This window comes from Bos indicus x Bos taurus, chromosome 9, assembly GCF_003369695.1.
Source record: "Bos indicus x Bos taurus breed Angus x Brahman F1 hybrid chromosome 9, Bos_hybrid_MaternalHap_v2.0, whole genome shotgun sequence".
Lineage (NCBI taxonomy): Eukaryota > Metazoa > Chordata > Mammalia > Artiodactyla > Bovidae > Bos > Bos indicus x Bos taurus.
Genome location: NC_040084.1, coordinates 82134051 through 82157478, shown reverse-complemented (window position 1 = coordinate 82157478; position 23428 = coordinate 82134051). Strand labels below are relative to the sequence as shown.

At 37.4% G+C, this 23428-nt stretch overlaps 1 protein-coding gene across 1 annotated transcript in view; it reads right to left on the bottom strand.

Moving 5' to 3' along the window:
• The window catches only part of UTRN (utrophin), a 557360-nt gene that overhangs the window by 60954 nt on the left and 472978 nt on the right, over nt 1-23428 (bottom strand). Inside the window, 4 exon segments of the mRNA XM_027551766.1 lie at nt 894-979; nt 7412-7613; nt 15274-15348; nt 16857-16918. Coding sequence (XP_027407567.1) covers nt 894-979; nt 7412-7613; nt 15274-15348; nt 16857-16918 — 425 coding nt within the window.

Below are 23428 nucleotides of genomic sequence, written 5' to 3'. Positions count from 1 at the left end.
TAAAAAATTTACAGTAATTAAGAGTTTGGAGACATAGCAGTATTTACTACCATTTATTCAACAACTGCTATTTTAGGTAATTACTTTCAAAGCAAGAATTATTAATTTCACTCTTCAGTTGAAGATTTGCTAAGTTTCAGCTTCCTGAAATGTGAAATGGGAGTATTCTTACTACCTCTTAGCTGTTGGTATTCAGTGGAATCACCCAGCCACCAAGTGGTAGAGCTGAGATTTGAAGGCAGGTCTTCTGGCTCCTAAGCCTGTTCATTTCCAAATGCCAAGATGCTGACCTTTATTAACTGATAGTAAAAAAGTCACCACTGACTTATTTGCTGAATAAAAACAAATATAACAAAAAACTTTTTTAAACGTACTACTTTTAATTTTTTCACACTATAAAATACAATTATTTGTCTCACTGTAACTATAACAGTTGTAGTCCATCCCGATTTTCTTAAGCATTGGAAATATATGGAAATAGAAAAGGCTGTAGCTTTATAGTCAGAAAAATCTACAATCTAATTCTAGCTCCACAATTACTGTCTCTGAAGCCTTAACTAGATTTTTAACCCATCCCCAGCATTATTTTTTTTTCAGCTGGAAGATGGACATCACAATGCCTATAATACGGGATAATCATTCTAAGAATTAAATGAAATATAATCTGTAGTCTGTTCTTACACCATCAAGACACCTCACATCTTGATCCTATAAATCAGTTTTCTATTTCATAGAAATCCACATCACTTTGCACCAATACCCTTTGTCTAGCCAAGTACATGCAGAGTCAAGGTTTTTTAAAAAATGGGAACCATTATTACTAGCAAAAGTAATATCCAATAAATTGTTATTATTACTAAGAACAGTACTGCTGGAGGAAAAGTCTTACATACATCTGTATTTTTCTTCTAACAGGCCTTTGGAGAGAGCAATCAATCCAATCTTCAGACTCTGCACTCTTATTTTTCCAGTCCGGCCCCTGAAATTGTAAGAATCTCAATGTGTTATATGCCTTTAAAACTGTATAGGGTATGTTAATTATTTCTGGATGTCTATTTTCTTGAGGGTAAACCATAAAAAAGCTGCATCTTAATGCAACTTTCTATTCAATTTTATTTATTAATGTTAAGCCCATACCATAAGTTCATGACAAATTGTAACAGTATATCTGACTTAGTCTGGAAGAATATACAGCCTAAAATCACTTTACACAACATATGAACTAGAAAGAACAAAATAAAGCAAAATGAAAGTGCTAATTATAAAGCTAAAAAGATTTCATTTTTATAAACACTGAATTAAAATTTGTTAATAATTATATATGCAATATACAAAATAGCTACTGATATATATAATATGCATGTGGCAATATAGTAAGAAAGGGATAATGATGTATCTAAAAACAGATGTAAATTAGCTCTATATTGAGGGTTTATAACTTGTTGAATACTTAAAACACTTGGTCTTCATTGTTTTTTTTTAGCTCTGTCAATGTGGTTTCTATAAATTACTACTGCAGTTATAATAGTCAATGATCTTAAACACACAGGTGTGCAATCTTTATTTGGGGAAGTATCAAATTACAATTAAATACAAAATTTATTTAATTAACCCTTCATATTATGCCAAAGAGAGACCATTTCAATTTCACATATACTTTGACTAGAAAAATAACTTTATGTTTAAAAGCACGGATTTTATTTATTTTTTTGTTAAAGAATTTTAACAAAAGTTAAAATGTTTTGTTAAATTTGTATTTATTCTTTTGTTAAAGAATAAATGAGCTGCTTTATCAGATGTCATGCTGTACTGGATCTTGGGGCTGTGGAAAGGAAAATGCAGAAGCTACAAACACTAATAACACATGATCCTTGCTGTGAAATAACACACAGTCTCAAAAAAATAAAGATATAAAGACTGCTATCTTTACTATTTCATATAAACAGGATTAGTTTTCAATTTCAGTTTTTATTGTGAATTTTCTTATGTTTTCCATACACAATTACAACACATTCAAAACCTATAACTAAATGTTTACATAATTATATGAGTACATAAAATGTAGTAATTCATAACATTTAAAAACATATAAATATTTGTCTCATTTAATTTTAGGTAGTCTTATTGTCAAACTGGACTTAACTCTGGCTTATTGATATTTTTATTATTAATGCTAATTGATATCTTTCATTCTCAAATTATAAATAGTCAAGTAAGTTTCTGTATTCACACTATGACATATAAAGTATAAAATAAGTTTATAAAAAGGAAAACATGCTTAGGGATTAGTAAAATGCATTTTCAAATAGTCCCTTGTGGAAATTCCTTGACTGTCCAGTGGTTAGGACTGTGTACTTTCACAGATGAGGACCCAGATTCAATCCCTGGTTGGGAGTCTGCAAACTGTAGGGCACAGCAAAAAACTTTAAAAAAAAGTCCCCTGACAGCCTAGAGTTTATAATCTATATTAAATCATACCCAACAAACATACTTAACCCTTACTATGTATGTGTACAACATTCAGAATTGACGTATGAAATAACTAATACTTAAACTTTAAAATAAATATACCCATTTAAGCAGAAATCTACTCTATATACATTCCAGTTTCTCACAATTATAGAAACACAGGTTTCAAATTAGCCTTAAACTGAGCCATGCTATGAAGTGTGTTTCTACTTCATATTTTTAAGGTCTTTCCTGATTATCACATGAAAAGAAGACTGTGTCTGTTTTTTACCCTCCAAAACTCAGGAAATTATATTCTCTGGACAACAGACTTGCAGAAAATAACAAAAGGCTGTGCAAATGGACTAGCACATGAATGTGGCTAAGAACAAAGTAAGCCCTTAAGTGGAAAAAAAAAGATCAAACTCATACATATTGGAGGCTGACCTCCAGTCTATGGTGACAGTACAACAAAGGATCATCATTAGGAAGACTATTGAAAATGTCAATCATCCATTCATTGCACCACCAATGACTATGGAGGCTTACTGAGATCCCAGCATCGTTCTGTATACCATAAGTTTAAGACATGATTCCTACCCATGACTAGCTGGACAGGTGAGACAAGAAAACAGCTAGAGAATCACAAGGAAATACAAGACCGATCTTACGCATGGAAATAATCAAATACAAATTGGTGTTTAGCCTAAGTAGTTACTAGCCTCACGATATTTGATAGAGAAGGTAAGTCTAAAATCAGACATTGAAGACATGACGCAGCTGGACTACCCTGACTAGGAGAAAGCGAATTATCATAGGAGAAGCCCAGACAAGGGGACAGGGAAAGGGGATATGAGCACTAAAGTCAAGACTCATCAGGCACAGCAAGAACTTGCATCAAGGGTACATGACTGATAATGTTGCCGAGGTTATATGGACCCAGATGAGAGAGGGCTTTAATATTAAATATGTTGCAGAATTTGAAAGAGAATAGGGAGACAATAAAATTTTTCAGTGAGTAACATAACCCTATATTTCAGTATTTAGTTCCCTGATAGTTTTCATAAATTCTCCTGAAATTAATTCAACCAGAAAGATATGTATTATACCTTATAAATAAAATTATATCCACCTTGGATAGTGGGGAAAATGACTTAACAGTGCATCAAATGAGATTAATATTTTCTGCAGGGACAAAAATATTTAAACCAAATAATCCAGACTACTGCTTTAAATCTTGATTTAAATGAACTCAATTTCCATTAAATTTAAAAGGAAGATTGTGGAATTAAGACTTTTTAGCCCAGGAAGATCAAGACTGAGTGAGGCTGTGAACACATAAATGGAATCAATCTTATCTTTATAGTTTATAAGGTACTTTCTAAATATACGATATCATTTGCCCTTCACAATCACTTATGTATGAGAAGCAGAACAGATAATTTTATCTCAGTTTTTCATCTGGAAAAATTAAGATGCCAAAAATTAAGTGGTTGCCAAGTTGTAAAGCAACCAGTACCAAAAATTTGAATTCTTATCCTCCACAACAAAAGAAAATAGATTTTTTTTCAGACAATTCAGAATATTAGAAGGTGGCACATGTTAAAAGCCGAAAGAAACAGCAAACAATATAATTTATAAAGTCCCATTTTTCTTAGATATAGCAGTATAGTAGGAAAAATCAAGTGATCGTCAAAAAACCTGGATATTAGTTACATATCTACCACTAATATACAGTAGGTAGCTGTGGATAAATTGTCTTATCTCATTGGGTCAGTTTCTCAATCAGTAAAAAGAGAACAGAATGGAAGATCCTTGAAGTCCTTCTGCTTCCAGAATTCTAGGACCTCCTGTGTGTGCATCATTTGTTATTTCAAGAGCTGGTTGAATATATTTCAAGAGCTGAAAATACCAGGTCTTGTTGCAACATGCTACACAAAGCAATGCAGTTATATATATACAGTTAATAGATGAATGTCAGATTAACTGAATGAAGAGAAGAGTTTGGTCATGATACCATTTCCAAGTTCAGAGACTTTTTAGGGGTCCATGATGTCCTGGTGCATTGAATGCTGTAGATCACAGTTCTATCAGTTTCTCAAAGGAAACTAATGACTTGAAAACAGCTAATAACTCTTGTGTGAAGTGAAGTGAAAGTCACTTACTTATGTCTGACTTTTTGTGACCCCGTGAACTATAAAATCCATGGAATTCTCCAGGCCAGAATACTGCAGTGGGTAGCCTTTCCCTTCCTCAGGGAATCTTCTCAATCCAGGGATTGAATCCAGGTCTTCAGCATTGCAGGAGGATTTTTTACCAGCTGAGCCACAAAGGAAGCCCAACATCTCTTATTTAGATAAATGAATAAGTCATAGTTGCTACAGAAATTTGGGTAATTAACTCTGGCCCTCTGAGACTACCATCAGAGGAGTAACTGTTTCCTTAGGTGAATTAGTGGCGTTTCTCTTCAAAATGGAAAACTCAACTGAATGGCCACTGCTCTAACCCAGCATGGTTGTTGCAGTTTCTTTGGCATGCTGTTGTTGTTCAGTTGCTAAGTCATGTCCCTTTCCTTAATGTCTCCTGGAGTTTGCTCAAACTCATGCCCATTGAGTCAGTGATGCCATCCAACCATCTCATCCTCTGTCACCCTCTTCTCTTCCTGCCTTCAATCTTTCCCAGCATCAGGGTCTTTCCCCATGAGTCAGCTCTTCACATCAGGTGGTCAAAGTATTAGAGCTTCAGTCTCAATTATCAGTCCTTCCAGGGAATATTCAGGGTTGATTTTATTTAGGATTGATTGATTTGATCTCCTTGCTGTCCAAGGGATTCTCAAGAGTCCAGGACTCTCTTTGGCATGGAAAGGGGATAAATCCTAAAAGCTCTTTTCTTTTAAAAAGGAGAATTTCAAAATACTGTCTTTCTAAATAAGAAACACTTATCTCTGCGTTGCATTTCTCATGTGTTCACATTTGATGGTAGAAAGTGATAATATGCCAAAATTTAACTCCCTGGAATATGAATCACAACATTTCACACACTGCTTCCTTCCCAACTAAGTGGCACTGTTCCCTGTGGGCAGTCCAGTGAAGACATCATATGTATGTGTTATGGGCTGAGCTACGTTCCCCTAAAATTGATATGTTTCAGTCCTAACTCCCAGTACCTCAAGATGCAACTAAATATGGAGAGTCTTAAAATTGGCAATTAAGTTAAAATAAAGCATATAGGGTGGGCTCTAATCCACCATGATTAGAGTTTTTAAAGAACATTAGGACACAGACATACCCAGAAGCAAAACCATGTGGGACACAAGGAGAAGACAGCCATCTAAAAGCCAAGGAAAGAGGCATCAGAAGAAATCAGCCCTGCTGACATCGTGAGTTTGGACTTTCAGTCTCCAGGACTGTGAGAAATAAATTTCTGTTGCTTAAGCTACCTAGGCTGTGCTGTGATACTTACGGAAGCCCAAGCTGACTAATATAGTGTGTTAGAGTCACAGATAATGCCGAAAGAGGAGGGCAATTTAATATCTTCTCCAGTTCTTCCTTACAATATAGATCAAAATGCACACTTCTTCCAAACTCCATAGAGCTAATGAAGTTCTTAACTATAACTTTCTGGGACATAAAATTAAGTGATAAGCTTTGTAGATAAAACACCTAATTGATCTGTTATTTTAGTGAATTTACTACAGAAAATGTCTCTTACAGGTTTAAAAAAATTGAAGACCAACTTAACAGTGAATTAATGCTAACAGTCATGATTTATCCTAGAAGTATAAAAATTGGAGTAAAAATGAAATGTATTAAAATGTATTAGACAAGGAGATAGCAAAGCCCATGTTCATCATGGTAATGGAGATTCATGCTATCTGTTCTTCAGTGAGTTTCTTAAGAGTTCTCAACCACACAATGGCAATTTGATTATTAAAAAAGGCTTTGTTATGATATTCGTAAGTAATGAATGATAAAAGAGTTTTCTAACCAGAAGAATAAATGAAATTTTAATTAAATCATCCTGAAAGCTATTGTAACTATCATTTACTTCTTATACAGAATCAATCAGATGCTTGCATTTATGAACTATCATCTATTTTCTTTCACTCTGAATCAAATAAAAAACTGACAAGCACAAATTTTCATATAGCTAATTAATGGAAAATAACTTTCAGAGTCTGAGAGAAAAACAAAAGTTCTAATTTTCTTATTTCATCTTTGCATACTTTAACCCCCTACCAGAAGAATGAATAATTCCTAATGTTTCAGAAATGTCAGCCCACAGCAGGGCTTTCTAGAATTGATTATTTCACAAATGCATTGTCACATTCAAGAAAGTCAAATTAATGGCAAATGAGTCATGCTGGAAGTAGGGAGTGCTCTCTCTGTAACATTGAGTATCTAATTAAATTACAGATATTAGAGTGGCCTAAAGCATAAGTTATTTAAAACACAATATATACACATAACCACAATGGCAATAAATAAAGCCAATACCAAAAGAGAAATTAAATCCTTTTAACTGCCATCCAAATTGCTCTTAAGTAGTCATACAAAAAAATGCAGAGTGGATTATTATGAACCAATAAATTTATAAACTCAAAACAATAAATATTAAATTTTTTCTTTTGAAAAAATACTATAAAAAATTGAGGAAGGAAATCAGACTTTTTTCATTAGGTTTCCTCCAGCATAGAGACTAAAAACACTACACATTTGACCATCTTTATAAACTGAAGCAAGATCTTAAAATCATAGATGGACATTCTTTTTTGTTCCATTGTTGGTTAAGAACTCAATTTTTGGAAAGTCATTCCTTCTCAACAATTAACATAAATATTTCCACTGGGAAAAGTACTTTGAAAGCACTTTCTTAAAAATCCAGTTACAAAAATTCAGATATTTTACATCATCAAAAAATATCATCCAATGATTACATTTTAATGAAAAGAACGCAAACTTACGTATCATATACATTGAGTAGCCAGTTGAGACACATATCCACACAGAGAGGAACGTTGACCAGATTCTTATGCATTTGTTCAAGGCCATCATAAGTTGTTGTCAGACAGTTGATGACATCTGGAACACTAAGAAGCTGATCATTTTGGTTCAGTTTGTGCTGTTCGAAAACTTCATTTGTTGTATTCAACTCTAAGAGATCCACTAGTCAGGTGAGAAAAAGGAATATGTACAGTCACTACATTACATAACAACATTGAAACAAAGTCACTTCCAGTCTTGAGTTTTAGCTTGATTCTTCAATTTAAGAATCTATCCTTTTAACTAATTTCAATTTTTAAAAAATAAATAGCATTTCCATTCTTACATCTCTAAACTCTTCTTTTATCCACATCTCTTACATTCACACTTTTGAATCTATACTCTTGACATGTCTCAATATGACCTCATTTTTCACTCTATAGAATATTAGTTTTTCCTATTTTATTTTTCTGGTTTTCCTCTCTTCAGCCTCTTTGTACTTTTGAGTGTAGGAAAGCATAAATCTCTAAGTCTATTCCTTGTGGGGTGTGTGTGTGTGTGTGTGTGTGAGTGTGTGTGTATGTGTGTGTGTGCACTCAGTCGCATCTGACTCTTTGTGACCCCATGGACTGTTGCCCACCAGGCCTCTCTGCCAATGGTATTTTCTAGGCAAGAATACTGGAATGGATTGCCATTTCCTAACTGTAAGAGTACAGAGATCTTCCCGACCCAGAGATCTAACCCGAGTCTCTTGCATCTCCTGCATTGGCAGGCGGATTCTTCACCACAGTACCACCTGGGAAGCTCTATTCCTTATGGTAGAACATCTAGAATATGACACTGCTCTTTTTCAAACTCCTGAGAACAGCCCACTCACCACTCTCCTATTCATTCTTTATATCACTGTGAAACTGATCATTCTTAAATAGTTTCTCCACATGCACATGATTAAATACAAAGTTCACTGAAGATATTTAGTTCCTAAAACAGGTTCTGTAGAAAAATAATAGCTCTCCACTGCCTACTGAGTCAAGCCTTATTTATGTTCTAAGTCGCTTCAGTTTGTCCAATTCTTTGCAATCCTATGGACAGTAGCCTGCAAGACTCTTCTGTCCATGGGATTCTCCAGGCAAGAATACTGGAGTGGGTTGCTGTGCCCTCCTCCTGGAGATCTTCCCAACCCAGGTATCAAACCCATGTCTCTTATGTCTCCTGGCAAATGGGTTCTTTATCACTAGCACCACCTGGGAAGCTCAAGCCTAATTTATAAGGCCCTCAAAATCTGGCCCCAACCTGGTTTGCTTTCCATGACACTTTGGCAAATGTGTAACTTGTAACTAGGTAGGGGGAAAAGAGGCTCACGGGCCAGGACACCCAGCCATGACTCTTCATGTATTTGCTTCCACTGCTTACTCTTCATGGACGGAACCTCTACATGGGCATGGCTGGTGCTAGAGCATGCAGGGTGGGCACAGAGGAGAAAGTAGAAGAGCCCTGCTCTCAAAGATCACCAGTCTGAGAAGGAGGATAAGCATTCTGATAACTTTAAAAATGCCCTAAGAGAAGACATCAATTTCTATGAGCGCTATTACTGCTAGGGGAGTAGAAGCAGCCTAGAAAAAGCTCCCTGGGAAGATGGGATTTGAAATGGACCTTCAACAATAGATAAGATACAAGAGATTCATGTAAAGCAAGGAAAGAATTCCAGGAAGAGAAAATTGCTTGAGAAAAGACAAGAATTCAAAGAAGTCTAGGCAGCTCCAAAAAATGATGATGGCAGTATGGATGGTGTGTGGTCACACGCTGGGGGGCATATGGTTACTGCGAGGCAGACACACAGAGGGCAGGCCATGTCGGCCCAGGGGAGGCCCTCCAAGGCCAGGAAGAACAGTTTGGACAAATAGAAGAACTTTATATAATCTTTTCTTTTAATTCACTTTGAGCCAATCATTAGCTAACTGAAAACAGGAAAACATGTTATATCAAACTACCACGTATCTATACATTTATTGAGTATGGAGATGCTGTCTAAATCTAAACCTGTAGGTTTGGAAAGTTACAGAACCCATGTGAACTTAAGGTGTGCTCAGGGAAACTACTGCATTATAAAATTCTTCCCCTATCACCATACTTAACTTTTTAACGTTAAAAAAATAAGCTTTAGAAAACTTTTTTTTAATATGTAAATAACAATTTTCTTTGTGCATGATACAAAATTGTTCCCTTAAAAATATAACCTGTGCTGACAGTTTAATATAATAAACAAATAGCTTCCTTTGTATTTTTGTTTTTAACCATTGAATAACCACTAATTTTGAATTTTTAAAGACATTTATGAAACACCATAGAATGATTTATTTTTTTTCCTAAGCTATCTACAGTGGAAAAGAACTGCTATAAAATTGTACAGATTAAAATGATTTCTAAATCAAAAGAGAAGTCATTTCTTTCAACAGAGAGAAAGAGAGAATATAAAACACACACATCTAGATAAAAGATGAATCCATTTCCTTCAGACAGTAAAATGTCAGCTAATCACAAAAGTAACCTGTGTAAGTGTCACATGCATTCTAGATGGTGTCAGAAAAAAACATAAAGAACCATCTAGAATTTTCATTGTCATTTTTACCCCATTTCTTGGCACTGTACACTATTTTCAATTATAACCTTGAAGAGGACAGGAGTAAAATTCAAATTTGTTCTTCAGAGTGCTTGACAAAGAGAAGTGCCTAATAAATGACAGAGCCATAGAACTATAATTCCACACAGACACAGAGAAACATATTCAGATACTGCCAAAATGTTCTAAGTTTTCTGAATTCCAGCACTAATTCTGCCAGCAACATAGCACCGCTATTACATTCCCACATGGCATGAAGTGACAAAAGACCAAATTCCAAAAAGACCATTTCCTGGATCAGGTTGTCCTTGAATTTCTTCTAGAAAAGCCTCCTTTGTGATACACTTTGTAGCTGTGACAGTGATTTGCCACATCCCACAGACGACCATGTCTTCAATTTTCAGTGATTTATTCTGACACTTTACCTTAGTGCCTAAGCCAGGAATACATCTCCCTGAAGTGTGTCACATTTAGGTACCTTTAACGACAGACTACATTTAAATCACAGAAAATGATGATTTTCTCTTTTCAAAGAGAGACAAATGACAGCTCAGTCATGCAGCAAATGAAATAAACAGAAGAATCATTTTCTACCAACTTTAAGGCTTTTCTTTAAACCCACAATGAAGCAAAGGGGGTTGAATGGAATTGGATCACCTTTCTTCGGTTCTGCAAAAACACATACTGCTTAGCATCTGACCTTGGGCTTCTATGGCTCTCCTCCTCTTGACATGTTTAACCGTCCCTTCATAGCACCCTTCCTGGCTCCTCTTCCCCAGACATCTCAGAAGTGTCAGTGGTGCTCCAGGTCTCATGTCTGCCCTTTCCCTCTATAAGTCTGATGCTCTCGTTCACTTTCATTACTGCAGTTATTACTTCTCTCTGGAAGACTCTAGATGCTCTTTCTCATCTCCTGCTTGTATATCCAATCCACATTCCTGCTGCTTTGTTCCCAGTCGGAGCTATACTATCTTCTTCCAGGAATCTCCACCTTAATACGTGCAAATAAAGGTCTTGCCTTTTCATGACACAGAAATCCAGAGATGGTTCGATAGATCACTGACTTAATAGACATGAATTTGAGCAAACTCTGGGAGACAGTGGAGGACAGAGGAGTCTGCCACGCTACAGTCCATGGAGTTGCAAAGAGTTAGACATGACACGAATTAGTGACTGAACAACAAGGCTGTTACTACCGTCCATAGATCATCAGTCTGTAACTCCCAAGATACCCTAACACTTTCTTTTCACTCTCTGCAATCTATCAAGTACCAAATCTCCCAGTCCTTAGTTCTCCCTCCTCCTCACAAATCTGTGTTCTCATCTCCCCTCCAACGCTCAGCTTTCATCATCTTTCACCTGAGCTCTTACTTTTCCTCTGTTCCCTTGGTATTTTGATCTTAGATATCACCTAACACAGAGGATGAGAGGGCTGGATGGCATCATCGATTCGATGGACATGAGTTTGAGTGAACTCTGGGAGTTGGTGATGGACAGGGAGGCCTGGCATGCTGCGATTCATGGGGTCGCAAAGAGTCGGACACGACTGAGCAACTGAACTGAACTGAACTGAACACATACATCCATGAGTGGCTCTATCTCCTAACTTAAGCAAAACAGAAAGCATTCTATAGTACCTCAATCTATAAAGAAAATATCCAAACATCAAATATAACACTGTGAGAGCTTGAAGAACAAACAAGTGTCACATTAGGAAAGAACTGAATCTATGAGATGCAAAATCAGGAGTGACCTAATTTGGAGCCGAGTAGCCAAGAAAGTCTGGTTAGAAATGCGTGACAGTTAAACTAGGACCTAAAAAGAAAGAATGAGCTCTTCAGGCAGGAGGAGCAGAAAACAGAGCTTGCCCTTTCAGCATCCACTAGAACTGCAAGAGTCTACCGTGGGCCATGATGAACGAGGAGGATGGAGAGACTGGCCAAGGTAAAAGCCGTTCCATGCAGAGGGCAGCAAAACCTGTTGTAAGCAGGGGCGTTGTGTCTGAATTTACATTCCTTGAGTGTGGGAACCAAGTCTCTATTGTTTTATCCCCTGCCCAATCTTGGAGCCCAATAAATGAAAGAACAATGGTAGCAACAACAATATGCCCTCTTTGTGAGGACACTATGCTGGCGGAGATTTACACAGAATGAGAGACAACTGTTGACTCAAAGCAGGTGTTGATGCAGACGGTGCAATCCTCCTCACATTATCTGCCACACAAAGGCACACGACCGGCGCTTGATGGGAGAGAAAGTCGTTACAGGCCATCATAAAGTTCTGGAAAAGCTGGAGGCAGGTGGGATTAGCTTGTAAATGTTTCCAAAAGAAGTAAATTTTTAACAGCATTGGAAGGGAATAAAGGGTTGCAGACGATTGCAGAGGAAGGGTCAAGGCATTTCAAGTAAACACAAAAGATGGGAGAGGAAGGAGGAGATTAATCATAAACAGGTGCGCAGGACCAGGGGCGCCAAGGCCCCACTAGGAGCTCAATGGGGCAGAGACAGCTGAGAAAGTGGAGCCCAGGTGGCCCTGAGGACATCGCCTGGAACGTTCACAATCAAACACAACCCAGCCCATTTCTAAGTGAGTGTCACTAAAGGTCGTTTAGTTTAGAGGTGGGAGGTATGTCTCTTCTGCTCCTCTCCAGTTTGAAGGGATGAGTTGAAGGAGAGAGTTTGTTCCTTAAGACTCAGAGAACCCACAGAATTAAACAAGTAAATGTGTTTAATCTGTTTATCTGCCCACAAGTATTACTGAGAACTGTACCTGCGTTCACAGTGATACAAAGCCATCTCCTGTCAATGGAGAGGGTTCCCTGATAGCTCAGTTGGTAAAGAATCCCCCTGCAATGCAGGAGACCCTGGTTCAGTTCCTGGGTTGGGAAGATCACCTGGAGAAGGGAAAGGCTGCCCACTCCAGTATTCTTGGGCTTCCCATATGGCTCAGCTGGTAAAGAATCCACTTGCAATGTTGTGGCTGAGTCATCTGTCCTCATTCTACAGCTCATCCGGCCTGAGAAGTCCTTCTAGGTCTGTCAGCTGGACACCAGACATGCAGCTGAGCCTCTTTCAAAACTGTTGGCACCCTGGCCCGACTGAGCTCCCTAAAATTCCTTCTGTGTGCTCCCAATTCACTTCCTATTCCCTTCCGGCTGAACATACAGATCACCAGCCAGAGTGCGCAGGCTTTCTATTTGGGAACTGGTCATTCTGCCATCCTTGCTGTGACTGCTACAATCTGCCAATCATCTTTGGCGCTCAGGATGATGGGCTTCCAGACCATGTCAGCCTCTTGCCTATCGCGTCACTTGGAGGTTTTTTCAGCCCTTCAGATAGCTCTTCCACATGTAGCTTCCACCACATTAGTCGCTCAGTTGGGTCCAACTCTTTGTGACCCATGGACTGTAGCTCGCCAGACTCCTCTGTTCATGGGATTTTCTAGGCAAGAATACTGGACTGCATTGCCATTCTCTTCTCCAGGAGATCTTCCCAACCCAGGGACTGAAACTACATCTCTTGCATATCCTGCATTGGCAGGTGCATTCTTTACCAGCTGAGCCACCAGGGAAGCCCAAACATAGCTTAAGTGTTTCTTATTCTAAAGCTTTGCCTTGCTATATTTTCTTAGAATGGTTCTACACATCTCTTTCCTCAACTCTCCTCACATAACCAGCTTAAACTGTACTTTTCATTTCTACTGACCTAGCAGATTTTTAACTGTAATATATCATTTCTAAGGGTAACCTGCAAAGCTTCACTGAATGGCCTAGACATACAACAACTGTTAACAAAAGGTAGCAAAAAGAATATTTGGCATTATTCAAGTTATGCTGTTATAAACATAAAGGCACATGTCACTTTGCATATTAACTACCTGATAAGGCCTAAAAGTTCTTTGAGTAGACTCAATCATTAAAGCTATAGAATAGAAGCTACAGATAGAATGCAGATAGCATGAATCTATACTCTGTTGCAAAGCATTCATATTGATACTTAAATCTGGGTTATGGGAAAAGGAATAAGCCTTTAGTAAAACTATCATGTGTGTGTGTTAGTCACTCAGTCATGGCTGACTTTTTGCGACCCCATGGATTGCAGCCCACCAGGCTTCTCTGTCCATGAGATTTTCCAGACAAGGATACTGGAGTGGGTTGCCATTTCCTTCTCCAGGGGATCTTCCCAACTCAGGGATCGAACCCAGGTCTCCTGCACTGCAGGCAGATTCTTTACCAACTGAGCTATAAGGGAAACCCCAAATTATCATAGATTACCATTATGAACATAGTCTCTACAAGTTAAAGTTCATATTGATAATATTAAATGTTTCAAGACACTGTGTTACATGAACACAGAGCTTTAAATGAACACAAAATTGTGGTGCTGGAGAAGACTCTTGAGAGCCCCTTGGACAGAAGGAGATCAAACCAGTCAATCCTAAAGGAAATCAACCCTGAATATTCATGGGAAGGGCTAAAGCTGAAGCTCCAATACTTTGGCCACCTGATGTGAAGAGCTGACTCACTGGAAAAGACCCTGATGCTGGTAAAGACTGAAGGCAAAAGAAGTGGGTGGCAGGGATGAGATCATTAGATAGCATCACTGATGCTAGATAGCATGCTATCTAACGATCTCATCCCTGACTCAATGAACAAACTCTTGGAGATGGTGAAGGACAGGGAAGCCTGGCGTGCTGCAGTCCTGGGGTTACAAAGAGTCAGGCAGGACTTAGTGATTGAAGAACAACAATGGTCAATTCAAATTTGGATCAGGAATATAATTTTTCAGTATTTCTTTATTATATGATTGCTCTGAATTAAACTGTTTCAAATCCTATGCTCCAAATGAATCCTACAGATGAATACAAAGTACTAAAAAGGCAATGATCTACTACTTCAATTCCTTGATTTAATCCTTTTAAATTGGGTGGCAGCATAATTTTTGAAAAAGCTTTTTATGTGACTCCTGTATTTTGGTTAATTTTGTTCTCCAACTGAGAATGGCATATGTTCATTTGTTTTACTACTTCATGCTTGCTGATGGGGCGAATAATAGAGCATTCACAGAAACACAGCCAACTCCTTGAGTGAGGTACACTGAAAATCAGATTAACTCAACAAACACATCACCCTCTTCATTTATCTTTGTCTTAAAAAAAAAAAAAAAAAAAACAAGAAAGGCAATCCAAACAGCAGAGTGATTCACTCTGGCAGAATAAACTCACAACATAGTGCTTTTTGGAGTCTTCGGATTTTGATGGCTGTACGGTAGGCAGAGAAACGTACGTTATTCAGGTCAGCTGAAATGGAAAATGGAACATTCAAAAAGCATGCTTAGGATTGTCTAACTTACATTGAATGGCAAGAATATATCTGTTCCCTTCAATGATGGAAAATTACTATGTCTTTTCACATGAAAAGGTCTTTTCCTAAAATCCACAGCGTTTATAAGGAAATAATTAAATGTTCATCACACCATAGGCTGCCTTCTCTACTGCTAAGAGGGATTCTCTTCCAGGGCATTTCCCCATAAGGACAATCAGTTTTCTGCCACCTAGGCTGTCCATCTCACTACCCGCAAAGCTAGTCTTATTTCTATACTCCTTCTGTCCTGCTCTATTTGCTTCTTCCACCCTTTAATCCATCTGGTTAAAATTATACAATAATCAATATTCAAACCTTTAGAAATAATAGATTAACTCCAGTTAATAATACCATATTGCCTATTCAAAAGTTGCCAAATGAACAGATCTTATAAATTCTCATCACAAGAAAAAGAATTATGTAACTATGTTTGATGATGGATGTTAGCTAGACCTACATGGTGATCATTTCACAATATATAAAAATATCAAATCATTATGTTGTACACCTGAAACTAATGTAATGTTATCTATTATCTTAATTAAAAAAACCTGAAAGATTTAGCATCAAATTGAGAAAAAAAGACACTGGAACGTCTATCTTTGTCTTCTAAAGATAGAGTATCCATAAGAGAGATTAGAAGAGTTAGTCTCTAATTCTTAACACTGGCGTGCTCATTTTACAAACTAAAACAATCCAGTGGTTTGTCTTTTGTTCGTTCAACCTTTGTAACTGTCCTCACTCATCCAAGAGAAAGCTCACACAGAAGCCTGGTATATAAAGAGATAAAAGGAGTGCCCCCTCCTTGCTGAAATGGCAGTGCGAATGAGCGCCTTGGGGTGCCACTCGCCTTCTCCAATGGCACTTTAGATCCCCTCTAAGAAAATTCTATCAAAGCCATTGGAATGACCTACGAGAAGCAGTAATAATAATCAGCTCACAGCCATATTCTACTGGAAATCTACAATGTTGGGATTCTCATCTCACGTGTTCTCATGCATTTTTATTAAAGTGAATTTAGCTTTTAATGATCACTTAGACAAAATGAAATTAGACAAGCTAATTTAATAATATTTAATAAATAAACAGTGAGCAAAAAGTAAATATGAAGCAGTGGATTACAGGCTGCTGTACTCTATTGTTTTTGTTTTCACACAAAGCTGAAGCTTAAGATGATACAATATGAGGGAGGTGAAACCAATTATACTTCTTTTAAAATCAGCCTTCTTGAGTTCATGCTATTGTGAGCCATACGTTCTCTTAAGAAAAGTAAAATCTGTTTACTGCTTTGCCCTTAGAAATTCAACTGCTTTTACATGCCTGTGACTTGGTCCTGTAAACATAATATGCCATGTAAGGAAAACTGGTGACTAGAATCCATTTAAGAAATACAATTCTCAGTTGTTGAAGACAATTAATTACTATTAACTAAAATAACACTCACCAAGGGATTGAAAGAGTTCGGTCATTTTAGGATGATCCCAACAGGTTGTCTGTGTTTGATGACTAGGAAAAAAATAATAATACATCTAAATAAAAGACTGTATAAAATAGTAATTGCCACACAGAAAATATGCAAAGTGAATTCTTATTCAAATTTTTAAGAATACATACAAAATTATCCCCTTGATGGATCACTTAGGCTTATTAATGTTTTGGCCAAAAAGCTTGTTTGGGTTTTTCCAGTTATTATGTGGCCCAGTTATTATTGTTCTGGCCAAAAAGCTCATCTGGGTTTTTCTGTAACATCTTATGGAAACCCGAATGAACACTTTGGCCAACCTAATACTTATATGAAACAACATTAGATTTTTGTTTGAGCAATTATATCATGACAGTATAGATGAATAAATATGCTTTATCTGTTTCAAAAAGAATTACAGCTAAAGATTAAAACCTAGGTATAAAATGTGACTGTCACGGACCCTGGAGCCTCAGGCTTGAGGCGGCCAGACAGGTGTAGGCTCCAAAATAACTACCTGTGTCCGGCTGATGTAGATTCTCATTCAGAATAAATTCTCTGAGAGCAGAAGTGCTCTGAAGAGTCGTTTAACTTTAGGAGTGCTAATCAAATTTCCAAAGAGGGAAATGAGGAGAACTGTGAATAACACCTCCATCACACAATCCACTGAGTCTTCCTCCTCTTTAGCCTCAAGTCTTTCCTTCTTCACTGTAAATGTGCCCTCTTCTCCTGTGGGGATTCACTCAGACCTCACACCCTTAGAGTACAAAGATTAGCACAAAGATTATCTTAAGTTGAAGACATCTGAGAATCAACAAATGGAGCAAGAAGCTTTGTCAGAGCTTCCTTTATCTGGCTTAAAGTAGTATCTTCTGGGAAACAAGGCTCTCCAAGAGTTTCAGGGCTATGAAAATAACAGAAAAAAACACTCACACCTGCACAAACAAATATTATCACAAACGTTCTTATCTCATGTTTGTTCTCCTCAAGAAACACGTGTGTTTCCTAAAGAAACCTACTGGGTCTTCTCATAAGAGCCTTTCTCTACCCAGTTCTTTTCCCCTACTGCATTGGGTATATAAGCCCTAAATTCTAACCACTTTTTTGAGTTACTCATCACTGTATGCAGATTGCATTCATAAATAAACTCTTTTCTCCTGCAAATTGGTCCTTTGTCATCTTAATTCATAGGCCCCCAATAACTGAACCTAAGAGAGTGGAGAAAAAGTTGTTTCTCTTCCCTAACATGCTCTTCATGAACATCTAGATTCTTCACTCTCCTTACATATGGATTTCTCTTTTGCCATTTTAATTTCATACTCTTCTTTCAGCCTCCTCCAGTTAGCCAGTATTTTTTATAAGTATTGAACTGTTTTTTTTCATGATCCTTATCCTTTGCTTTAAAAGCAAGTTTTTGTACCTTGTCTTTTTCAGTAACTTCCAAAACTAATTAGAAGTTTGGGGGAATAAGGTGAGGGTAATACAGATCAATGCACAGCTTAAATTAGGTTCCTTCTTTGTGTGTGTATGTGGTGAACAGTTCTTCAGTGGGTCAGTGGCCTTATTTAAAATAGTTTACTGTTCATTATCTAGGTCAGAATAGAGTAATAACATTTAATAGTACTCAAAAGACTTCTTAGATAACACTCAGTTCTTATAAAACTGTTTAGTAGGCTAAATAAAATCACACAGTACACAAGAGACAGTGATATTAAAATACTCATACAATCAAATGTCAGGGAAATTATTTTTAAAGCCTAAGTAATATATCAAGAAGTGAGGCATGTCACTGGAAAAAGAACATAATCAGTGTTTTTGTACACAAGTAATAAAACTCCCAAATAACTCATACTTTACTTTGGAAAAAATTTCAAGTTTAGATTTGAAATTGGATATGTAAAATGTCCTAGAAATTTCAAAATCTCAAACAAAATAACATATGTTCAATGTGAAGGTCTGTCTTGGGAAGAGTTAGAAAGTTGTCTGACTCCTTTACCTGGTTCCTGATACCAGTGTGAAGGCAAATATCTCCAAACACCTTGGTACTAAATACCAACCAAATCATTCTACCCTTTGACTATCTAAATTATTCCAAAGACCATGGAAAAGGTACCAAAGTTATGTGCCCTGAGGTTTTTTTTTTTTTACTGTTCATAGTGTGGCCTGTGCTGAATTGAAATGCAAAATCTCAGATTTCTAATTTGACTGGATCAGAATCTTCATCTCATCAAAATCTCAAGTGATTAATAAGCACATTCAAGAAGTACTGACCTAAAAGACTCCTAATACAAATGAAAGTAAAACATGAAAAAGATACCTCCAAATTTTGCTAATAAAACAGCTTCCTCCCTATTACCAATAAGAATTTTAAAAGAAAAGGGAAGAAAAAGAATTAAAGAAGGATTTGCTGAAAATAGAGTACAATCCAAAGAAATTCATCACAGGCTCCCAGTTTTTAAGACAGCCTACTAGGATTCACTCGAGCTCTTGTCTCCTCTTTGGAGTAATTTCAATCCCCATGGCAACACTACCGCTTAGAGATGGACACCCCATCGTGAAGGACCAAACCAAGGCTCAAGAATCAAACTCAAACTATAAGTAATGCAGAGCCAAACTTATACCTAAACAACAAACAAACACACACTTTCTCTAGAATCACAAGTGTGGTGCTTTGGCAAACAACCTCTATGGAACCACAAGGGAAAAATACCAGCAAGCAGTCAGACAGAGGACTGAGGAATCAGTGAGAACACCCCCTTGCTAATGGCTCTTTTTAGTTGAAGCCACCACCACGAGGTGAGGGAACACACACATTTGGCAAACAGATGGAGGGCGGGAAACGGCACCTCCCCTTGTGAATTCAATACCAGTTGATTCATTAGGCAGAACTGCCAAAGCTGAAAATAAACACAGCCTCTGGTTACAAAAGTAAAATTGCAGCTTACAAAACAACAGTTTTTTTTTTTTTTTTTAAGTAGTAGATGCAATTGATTGTTGGGTTTTCTTTCACTCTTTTTTTTTTTTAAAGTGGGGGGAGGGTTTTAAAGCAAAATCCACAATCAATCCAAAGGCTCAAAGTATTTGAACAGCTGCAGATTGCTCAGTTCCTCCTGCCAAAATGCTTCCAGTCCTCCCAGAGGAGGCAACCAAAACAGAATAAAAGTAGCATTTCCCCCCCAAAATAACAACAGTTTAGGTTCTGGCCAATCTCAAATATGAAAAAGGAGTAGAACTTAACATTGTACAACTTGACAAACTGTAAAATAAAATTCAAATTTTGTTACTAAAAATCCTCATTTTAAGAGGGAACCAACACAGGAGTCTAAGAATAAATGAAAAATCAAAAAATCCACCAAAGCAGCAATTAGGAGTTAAGTCCAGATCATGTGATGCAAACAACAGCAAGAATATATGACATATAACTAAGCAGGTGCCTAGCCTGCTCGCATCAGGGAAGACTGTGAAGGCCTTTGATGTGGGCCAGAAATTAGTGAGTGATACACCTGTGTAGCTGTGATTATCTTTAAGCTATTTTAAACTCCACAAAATGAAGAAAACCGATAGTAATGCAAATGATATTTTTGTCCACAGAAATGCAAATTGTGTCCACTCGAATGCAACTGATTATTGTCCTGATGGATACTGACCAGTCTGTCAGCTTTGCATCCATTGTTAATTCATTTCAGCATGCCTTACTTAACTATAAAGACTAATATTTAGTATTCTCCTTGGAACCTGCTAGAACTTCTTATCCATTCTCTTATTATCTACTGAATGCTCTTTTTATATTTGTACAAGTCAAGGTTTTCCATAGTTTAAATTTTATTTTATATATTTAAATTTTAAAATTAAAAAATTTTTAATTGAGATACAATTTGTGGTGTCTCAAGGATGAAAGAGCAGATAAAACCAAGGAGGTTCTTGGAATGCAGGAATGGAAAAACCAGACCCTTATGGCCCTCCCTCCTACCATGTTGTAACTATTAATGGATTTCAGGTCTTCCTGAGCAGTATAAACTGTCTCCCCTCCTGCCCCATAAGGAGAAAGTATTTGTCTTACTCTTCCCCGACCCAGTATACATGCCTCATCCAATCAGCAAATGATCTACAAGACCCCTGTCCCACTCCTTGTACCCTGGGTATAAAAGTGGACTAAGGACCCCCACTCAATGTCGGTTCTCGCTGGCCCACTGTTCTAACAGCATCTCCCATTCTAATAAGCTTTATTTCCCTCTCCTTCTGTCTCATGCCTGGAAAGTCTCTTCCAACCCGCACCTGGACCATGACACAAGTAACATACAACACTGTATAAGTTTAAGGTGTACAGCGTGTCGGTTTGATGTATTTGTATACTGCAATATGATTACTGCTATACCATTATCTAACACCATCATCACATCACACAATCATCATTTCCTTTTTTTGTGGTAAGAACATTTAAAGTCTAGTCTCAGCAACTTTCAAATTTATCCTACAGTGAAAGTGAAGTCGCTCAGTCATGTCATGTCTGACCTCATGGACTATAGCCTACCAGTCTCCTCTGTCCATGGAATTTTCCAGGCAAGAGTACTGGAGTGGGTTGCCATTTCCTTCTCCAGGGGATCTTCCCAACCCAGAGATCAAACCTGGGTCTTCCGCACTGCAGGCAGACACTTTACCGAGCCACCTGGGAGGCACTTATCATACAGTATCGGTGTCTATAAATCACTGTATTGTGCATTAGATCTCCATTACCTAATTTTTTAAATTATCCTTCAAAACTTGGGACAGTCCTGTATTATACCTGCTGTCACATATATTAAAGTGTCCCAGTATCCTTAAGTGTTCCAGTTTGGACAACATATGACTCTATATTTTATGGACTTTGATGAAATATTAAACCAGTATGGTTAATAAGTAGCATATGCTTCTAGCTATTATTATTCATAATGTGTTCTCACAAGCCACAGAAAGGTAAATGCAAATAAGACTGTGCACCAATGAAGAGAAGACAAAAACTGTTGGGCCACAACACTTGCCCAGTATATAATATAATGAACCAATAGCAATTTACAAATAACACCAATATGATACTGATTTCTAGGCAAAGACTGCTCTGGGGAAGATATCTGTTGAACCCATTTGTTCTCATTAGAGTGGTCTCATTTTTTTCATTAAAAAATGATAAGATGGGATGCTGGATATTCAAAAACCAACACACACTTTCTTGTTACTTATCTATCTAATTTAATGTTTGAAACTGGATTTTGTGGGGTTTGCTATTTATCATTCCATTCCAATTTTAATTATAAAGGCTTATAAGAGAAAAAGCTTCCCAAGTGGTGCAGTGGTAAAGAATTCCCTGCCAATGTAGGAGACATAGGTTTGATCCCTGGGTTGGGAAGATCCCCTGGAGAAGGAAATGGCACCCCACTCCAGTATTCTTGGCCTGGAAAATTCTACAGAGAGAGGAGCCTGGTGGGCTACAGTCCATGGGGTTGCAAAAAGCCAGATATGACTGAGTAACATATATAAGAGAAAAGCATTATAGGTGAGTTAGCTAATTAAAAATATAAAAGTAAAATATAAATGTGTGTGAGAATATAATGCTCTGGCTAAGACAATGACAGAAAGAGAAATATTTCTTCTTCGTGGTACACGTGTACACGTGTGCTCAGTTGTGTCTGACTCCTTGCAATTCCATGGACTGTAGCCTGCCAGGCTCCTTTAGATCTACGGAATTTCCCAGGCAAGAATACTGGAGTGGGTTGCCATTTCCCACTGCAGGGTATCTTCCCGACACAGAGATCAAACCTGCGTCCCTTGCGTCTCTTGCATTGGCAGGTAGATTCTTCACCATTGTGACACTTGGGAAGCCCAATTGCTATACACAGGAAAACTTAATACACTAGGTGAGGATATGTGACATTAATTACAGTAATGGCCTATTATTTGAATGAGCAATTTATACCAAGTACTCTCCTAAACTCTTTCTATATATAAATTCAAAACCAAATAATAATTCTGAGTTCGGTGCCAATATTATCCCCACTTTACAAATAAATGAACCTAGGAAAAACTTAGATAACTTGTTCAAGGTCATAGTTTGTAAATAGTAGAAATGGAATTTGAACCCAGATGGTCTGATTTTAAGCCTGAGTTCTTAATATGGACGTGTACTTGCACGATTGAGGTTTTAAAATATTTCTGATGAAGCTGTCTAAATTTGAGTCTGAGGTCCATCATTATAATCATTACAAACAACCTCATCTCCCTTGCTTCTCTCACTCCTGGCAAAACCGAAGCATGGATCAGCTCAATTACTTGTCTTCTCTGGACCAGAGCAGCTGCACATGAATACAGCTGGAGAAAATCACTCAACAGACTGATTTTACTTTAAATGTTTGACTTCAAACCTCAAATGTCCAAGTGCTGGCAAATGCACTACATTCCCTAATAAAGTGCTTCCCAGAGCCCAAGGCAACAATTACCGCCGCCGTCTCACTCCCCAAACCTAAGTAAATTTCCCCGCCTGTCTTAGTATCATTTAACTCTAGCTCACACTTCATCTAAAA